Source organism: Clarias gariepinus, chromosome 25 (assembly GCF_024256425.1).
Source record: "Clarias gariepinus isolate MV-2021 ecotype Netherlands chromosome 25, CGAR_prim_01v2, whole genome shotgun sequence".
NCBI lineage: Eukaryota > Metazoa > Chordata > Actinopteri > Siluriformes > Clariidae > Clarias > Clarias gariepinus.
This window is the reverse complement of record NC_071124.1, coordinates 17,426,837-17,435,000: the sequence shown is the minus strand read 5'-3', so window position 1 is coordinate 17,435,000 and position 8,164 is coordinate 17,426,837. Positions and strand designations below refer to the sequence as shown.

General features: G+C 38.2%; 1 protein-coding gene across 1 annotated transcript in view; it reads left to right on the top strand.

Annotated features, from left to right (window-relative positions):
- The window catches only part of LOC128512999 (CUGBP Elav-like family member 5), a 216,171-nt gene extending 208,331 nt beyond the window's left edge, over positions 1–7,840 (top strand). Inside the window, exons 9-12 of the mRNA XM_053486577.1 lie at positions 460–549; positions 648–791; positions 4,897–5,072; positions 7,031–7,840. Coding sequence (XP_053342552.1) covers positions 460–549; positions 648–791; positions 4,897–5,024 — 362 coding nt within the window. The 3' untranslated portion in view covers positions 5,025–5,072; positions 7,031–7,840. The remainder of the gene's footprint in view (positions 1–459; positions 550–647; positions 792–4,896; positions 5,073–7,030) is intronic.
- The last annotated feature ends 324 nt before the right edge of the window (positions 7,841–8,164 follow it).

Sequence of the window (8,164 nt, the reverse complement as noted above, 5' to 3'; positions counted from 1 at the left end):
TAAACGAATAGATGGTTATATACTTTATGGATGGATGAATGGTAAATGTATTGATAGATGAATATGGTGGATGAATATCTCAATATGGATGGATGATTGAATGATGCTTAAATCAGAGTTGTTAATTTTAATAAATGTCAAAGTGTGTGAGTGTGTGCATGTGCCCTGATTAAAATGTTAGGTTGCATATCTGTCTCTGTGATGCCACATGAAAGGAAATGATGGCTTTGTGTGGAATAATAATCCGTGCCTGTAAATTAGAGCTATCGCTGCGCTGGAGAACAATCTGTCATCTGCTCTCAGGCTGAAATATGATTAATGTGCTGTATTGTGAGTCTGTCAATCTCTCATTAGAATAGAAAGGTCAGTCAGTCTGCTTTCATGTCATCCTCTTTCTCCTCCCTCTGTCCCCTTCTTTCTGACCGGGGTGTGTTTGTGTGTGTGTGTGTGTGTGTGTAGCCATTTACCCCACCACCACACTGACCCCTATAGGCCAGACACTGCCACAGCCGCCTCAGGTCATTCAGCAGCAGCAACAGCAGAGAGAAGGTAAGGAGATGCTTACTGCTTATAATACTACCACTCTTACTACTGGATTACCCTTATTCATATTGCAATCCTATATGTGTGTGTGTGTGTGTTTTCAGGTCCGGAGGGCTGTAATCTCTTCATCTACCACCTGCCACAAGAGTTTGGCGATAACGAATTGATGCAGATGTTTCTGCCTTTCGGCTCCGTCATCTCCTCCAAAGTGTTTATGGATCGAGCGACCAACCAGAGCAAGTGTTTTGGTGAGGTTCAGCTTTTACACACTCACACAGACTAATCGGAAACCGTGAGTGTCACAAGGTGTCCCTGGTATCTGTAAGGTTGCCAGATTGGATTGCATTATTTTGCGTCCGAAGCACATTTTCATACTTGTCATGCATTTTTAAATCTCTTTTCCTTTTTCTTTTTTCTTGCCCAAAGTAGGTAAAAATAGCTTAGTCGTGTGGAATCTCACATTATCTGGCAACGCAAGGTGTACAGGAGCGGTGCTGAGGTGATAAAATAGCTAATTAGACAGTGCAAGAGTGGGACATGGCTTTTTCACCCCTCTAGACCGCACTGTTTTCGGGTCGAATCAACATTTCGGTTTTATAAATTCAACAAACAGACACACACACAAAACATTGTCGAGTGGATCTGAAGCCATTTCAACAGACCCTGTGTGATCAGACCACGGCTATGGCTCCATCTGTCAGAGTTCACAGGGAGCGATTTCACATTGATCAGGGCACTTTTTGGGAAATGGGGCATTTTTTGGCAAGCGCCATTTTTGAGAAAAGCGTTTCTGAAATAGCTCCGAGTGATCAGTGTCGGGTTATGTGTTAGAGAGGCAGAGTGGTCTAGTGCATACCGAACACACACACACACACACACACACACACACACTAAAGCTAATGAAAGCTTCTCTCTCACACGTTTATTCATATTCATAAGGCTTTATGCAACACAGTCGTACATCAGTAAGCACATTTGGACCTTAATTCACCCTCTCTGTCTTTCTCGCGCAGATAAACGAACACAGGTTGCTTTCAGGGTCGAGGAATTTATTTCTTTATTTCGCCGATGCTATAAGCATACAAGCTCAGTTCTCATTGACTTACTAAAGAGCCTCAAACACACATGGGCTAATCACGGTCTTTTATGTAGCGAAGAAAAGACACTCAAGCACATTAGAAGAAACTATAGGAGGAAGGCTGGATAATGCTGTTTTTTAACCTTGGCCAAATAAATAGTCATGAAAAAAAGAAAAAAATGAACGTTTCTGTTATTGTTTACAGAAATCATGCTCGTGCTTTTTGAAGCCATGGTTTGTGATATGTTTCTAAGCCTATAATAAAAATGTACAGCTTTATGGATACCTTTGTTTATGTGTTTTGACCCTGAAATCTAGGGGTCGAGGCAAGTCAGGGGTCAGGATAAGGCTTGTCAGTAATTTCAGTGGAATGGCAGTTCTCATCAAACTGCTTCTTTCAAATAATTCACAGTTACAATGATCTTTAATGAGAGAGAGAGAAAAAAATCAGTGATCACACAAGTACTGTAGCAGCCAGGTTAAAAAACACTACCTTTCGTGATTGAGTGAAAGCAGCAAGTGTTCCAGAGTGTCGTGCGGTTATATATAGTTACAGGCTGTGTTGTGTGAACTTGGATCAGTTTGCAACTAAAGAACGTGAATGTCGTTGACTGAAGCACTAAAGCACCACTGTATAGGTAGAGATGAGACAAAATCCTGCCACACTAACACGAGGAAGTCAGACCTCATTGTGGGTAAAGCAAAATTATGGAAGTCCAATCCTAATGTCAGGGAACCTTATACAATCAATATACATCAAGTTCAAACAAGTGTGCGGGAAACAATAGGAGGAGTTTTGAAGTCTTGTGATGTAATTTCTGATAAAGGAAGGCATAAAACTATTGACATTTACTGTACAGAAGACTTCAAACACAGTACGGTGATACTTTTTGGCTGACTCTATATACAGTATACACACACACACACAGTATACACACATATACATTTATACATAAAGTTTGGGATCACTTGCCGATTTCTTTGTTTTATGTTTAGTGATTTATTTTCTACATTCTACAATACTGGGGATTTCAAAACTATATATATGGAATTAGGTAATTAGTTAACAACAACAGTCAGTTGTTACAGTACTTTAAGGCACAGAGGTCAGTCTTTCTGGAATAGTTCTTGGAACAACAGTAATGTCAAGTGCATTTGCAAAACCCATCAAGCACCATAATGTAACTCGCTCTCATGAAGACCATCCCAGGACAGCAAGACCAAAACTTTATAAAGTTCTTTTAGAGTTACCAGCCTCAAAAATCACCAATTACCAGCCCCTGAAAAAGGAAAAAATCCAATTAGAGCAGTAATGAAGGCTTTATGAAGTAATGAAGTAGCATTTCAACTGCTCAAAAAGAGATTATTTTATATTTTTAACCGCCTTTAGCATTGTTTTACAGTGTAGAAAGAAATAAAACTCAGGAATGACCAAACTTTTGACTGGTACTGTTAATATATAAAACCATCTATTTATTTATTTAGGTACCTGTAGTCCAACCTGTAGGGACGTATTTAGGTACCCGTAGTCCAACCTGTAGGGACGTATTTAGGTACCCGTAGTCCAACCTGTAGGGACGTATTTAGGTACCCGTAGTCCAACCTGTAGGGACGTATTTAGGTACCCGTAGTCCAACCTGTAGGGACGTATTTAGGTACCCATAGTCCAACGTGTAGGGACGTATTTAGGTATCTGTAGTCCAACCTGTAGGGACGTATTTGGATACCCGTAGTCCAACCTGTAGGGACGTATTTGGATACCCTTAGTCCAACCTGTAGGGACGTATTTGGATACCCGTAGTCCAACCTGTAGGGACGTATTTGGATACCCGTAGTCCAACCTGTAGGGACGTATTTGGATACCCTTAGTCCAACCTGTAGGGACGTATTTGGATACCCGTAGTTCAACCTGTAGGGACGTATTTGGATACCCGTAGTCCAACCTGTAGGGACGTATTTGGATACCCGTAGTCCAACCTGTAGGGACGTATTTGGGTACCCGTAGTCCAACCTGTAGGGACGTATTTGGATACCCGTAGTCCAACCTGTAGGGACGTATTTAGGTACCCGTAGTCCAACCTGTAGGGACGTATTTGGATACCCGTAGTCCAACCTGTAGGGACGTATTTAGGTACCAGTAGTTCAACCTGTAGGGACGTATTTAGGTATCTGTAGTCCAACTTGAAACTGTGGAGGCAAGTGGTAACTGTTGTATTTTGTCCCATTTTCACCACCATGTTAGAATCTCCAGTCAACATTCACACACTGCAGGCAATTTGGAAACGCCAGTTAGCCTATTGAAAATATTGAAGTTTCAAAATATTAAAATTTTATTATATATTTTATTTTCTTAAGATGCACTGTGTATACACAGTCCTATTTTTTCCATAATTTAAGTTAAAAAGTGAAACTCATATATCGTAGATTGATGAAACATAAAATTTAATAATACAAGCTTTGTTTGCTTTAATTTCAATATTTTCTAAGTTTAATTAAAAAAGCATGTAGGGAGAAAATGATGCTCTCTATAGTTAGATGGATAGAATGATGCTATATTAAGGATTGGGGTTTGTTGTTATGGCATGATTGTGTTTTTAAATAGCTTCTGCATGCCTCAAACCTCATTTCATGTACTCTAGCTACACCCCTGCCCAAGCCTCCTGAGATTTTCATGAATACATTACCACCACATTCATGTTTAGCTTCTCAGCGTTCTGAATTTTAACCAGCATCATGAACTGCCAACCCTCGCATGAACTTCTAAACTCTTTTAAATAATTTAAACCTGCTTCATGCTCATAATGAACTTTTTACCTGCCGTTCCTGATGTTGTATCCCAAATCCTTTCAGTTATAATCCTGCGTTTATAATTCTTTTAAAAAGAAAATTTAAAAAAGGATTATAGCTTACTCCACTACTCCTATAGTTTCTCTTTATGAGCTCATGTGGGTACTTTGCTTTCCTCTGTTGCCCTCGGCGGCACATCAGGGGTCTGGAGTCGGATTTCTGTAAAGCTGCTTTGCTACATTGAAATGTAATCAATCGGCCCTGTATAAATGCTCCGGAACGGACTGAGTCCTGCTACTCGGAGCTGCCTGTATTCAATAAGGGAAATCCCATAATATATAAAAAATTATCAAAGGGGTAATTACGACATTCATCTTTGCTTTTTTTTTTTGTATGTTTGTTGAATTTTCATATCATAGCCTCAAAATCCTTACATTATCAATTGTTTTTTATGAGTTGTTTTTCCTGCTGTGTGTGCATGTTTGTAGGCTTTGTGAGCTTCGATAACCCTGGCAGTGCCCAGGCAGCCATCCAGGCCATGAACGGCTTCCAGATCGGCATGAAGCGCTTGAAAGTGCAGCTCAAAAGGCCAAAGGATGCCAGCCGCCCCTACTGACCCTCACCCACAACATATTCACACACCCACACATAGCTGACAGCACAGGTAAGGCCGTTTGTGATGTATGATAATAAATAGATAATAGAAATATAATTTGGACACACCTTCTAAGTCATTGTTTTGTGTTTAGGGATTTTTTTTTTTTTTTTGTAGAGCAATGGTGGAGATTTAACAACAAAAAGTCACTTATTCTTTTTAAGACATAAGGGTCAGCGGTTCTGGAATAGTTCTTCCAGGAACAGTATTGTGAACTTTGTTACACTGAACTTCCAGCTGCCGAACAATTCCTGCTATCTGATATCACAAAAATGAGAAGGAGTTTCTTGTTGAGTCTGGTTCCTCTCAAGGTTTCTTCCTATTATCATCTCAGAGAGTTTTTCCTTTCCACAGTCCCCCTGGCCTTGCTCATCGGGGACAATCTGATCATTTTGTTTTATACACATTTCTCACATTTTAAACACATTTCCTATGATTTCCTTTGGATTCTGTAAAGCTGCTTTGCGATGATGACCATTGTTAAACATGCTGTAAATGAAACTGTCTCTCATGAAGACCTTCCCAGAAAAGCAAGACCACTCTGCATTTAGAGATACCAGCATCAAAAATCACCAATTAACAAACTGCCCCTCAGATTAGAGGTTATAAAGGCTTTACACAGCATAAGTAGCAGATACATCTCAATATCAACTGTTCAAAGAAGATAATTGCATATTTTGAATGCCTTCAGCATTGTTTTATAGCATAGAAATCAGGAAATACCATGGAATTAAAAGGTGTGTCCAAACTTTTGACTGATAGTGTATATTTTCCAATTTTATTATGTGAATTTATTAATATTGATTATAAAATATATACCAATATACTGGTGACTGAATACAAGATCATGTGCAATATTTTATTACAATTATTATTATAATTCAATTTAAAGTTATTTTTAATTCTATATATGATTTCTATTTAATGTTACAGCTAAAAGGTTTTTCTCTATATTTTTTTATATTTCTAAAAAAATATTCTTTTATTTCATACTTTATATTCTTATTGAAAACTCTTGTTTCTTATTTTACCATTTTAGATCCTCTGCGGTCGTATAAGCATTTCATTCCATATGACTGTGTGTGAGGAATGAAATTTTAATTTGAATATACAGTAGTGTATACACAGAAACAAAAGTATCCTGACTGATTTTATATAAAGCTTGCAGCAATAACATAACCCATTCAATAATTTGTTCACACTGATTAAAAATGTTCGATAAGTTGGATATTCTGCTGTCGGAATGGGACGTGATGGAGTTGAGGAAGGAGTCTCCAGTCTCAGCACTGACTGGCAGGAGTAAAACAGTTTGGAATGGTTACAACATGAGGATTAATTGTTTAGCAGACATTTAAAAAAATATTGAACGTAACTACAATTGCATAAAAATTCCAACATCCAATATTTTATGTGTTACAGAATGATTGGCACGTTGCATGAAGGTTTATAAGGAATGAAAACCTGGTGGTGATAAAGTTGTTATTGTTCCTTATTGCTGATTATTTCACCATAACAGCTTGTTGTATTTGCAGTGTTTCTCGAAAAAAGAAACAAGCCAGTCAAGGATTATTTTTTTCTGTTTGCTTCCATTGATAATGTCGAGGGATTTGGTATAAATACTATCACATGACTAGGAAATAAAATTGTTTGTGCTTTTATGAAAATAAAAATAGCCTTTAATTTAGAGCAGCTTTTTAAGTTCCAAGCTTTTATGGTTTGAAGTATTGGGCTTGCGTTCAAGCTTAAAACTTTAGATCTGAGCGAACTTGTTAAGGTGTAAAATAAAAAAGACAGACATCCGTATCCGACCTTATCTGATCATTTTACTTTTTCTTTCTGAGCCCCAGTTTCTCTGATACGTACAGGCTTCCCCCTTTCAGACATCAAGCTGTCAGGCAGACACATTTCGCCATGCTCGTCTCTTTCTCCCGAGCCCAACTCTGACATATCCTGTCTTTCTCTTGCAGGTTTTGAACAGTCTCGACATCTGCACCAGATGGAAAACTTTACTTGCAAAACCAACACGGAAAAGTGACCAACTCGAAGAAAATGTAAAAAAAAAATAAATAAATGAAGAAGAAGAAAAAAATGCAGAATTAAATAAATGCAGCTTACAAATAAGTACATGATTTTTTTTTTTTAAGGGAAAAAAACATATCAGATTTGACTTTGTGTGAACACTACGGCGATGAGAAGTTTAGGGAACAACGTGACAGGGAACGTCAGGAGGACTGAAGCCAGCAAAGAGAAAGCCAAACAGGACAAAAAACTTTTCCTTGGAAAAAAAAAAAAAATACACAGAGAGAAAGAGGAAGCTGTTTGAAAGACAGATTTTGGATTGATGCTGAAGAAGCCACCGTTTTCACAAGGAATAAAGCGACACCCGTGGCTTTTCCTTCTATGGACTAATGAGGGTTTAATCTCCAAGGTATAAAAAAAAGAAGCATTTCGTCATTTTGGCGGATGTAAGAATTCTCTCTGTATCTCTTTCTCTCTTTTTTCTGCAGAGCTCTTGTATATGGCTCATTAGAGGTTCCACAGAAGCAGTATCGTTGCAAATCTCTCGCTTTCTTTTCCTCTCTTTTAATCCCCTCCCCCCTCTCTCTCTCTCTCTTTTTCTCTCTTTCTCTTTCTCTCTCACCCATGGCCCCTTTGGGGTCCAGAGGACCAAATCTTTTTAATCTCTATCTATAGTAACGTTCAATATTATCACTGATTATCTTATGATACAGGATATTGCGTAAAAATATTACAATTAAGAGTTAGCGAAAAATACTTCAGGGTGTATAGTGTATGTACAACAAAAAAAAAAAAAAAAAGAAGAAGAAAAAAATCGAGGGGGAGGGGTTTCTGCTTCGTTGTGAATAAACTAGGTTCCAGGTTAAAGGTGCAAAGCTACAGTTAATGGTTATTGATATATGGATTGGACACACGTTGACATGAGGGGTTTGTTCTCCTTTCTAATTCATAGCCACACCTCTTTTTTTTACTCTTTTTAAATATTGAAGAAGGATCCATGTTTTCAGTTATAGGCAGATAGAAATGACATGACATGACATTAGCAGATACACTTTGTCGTATTTTCCCTGAAGCTGATGCGG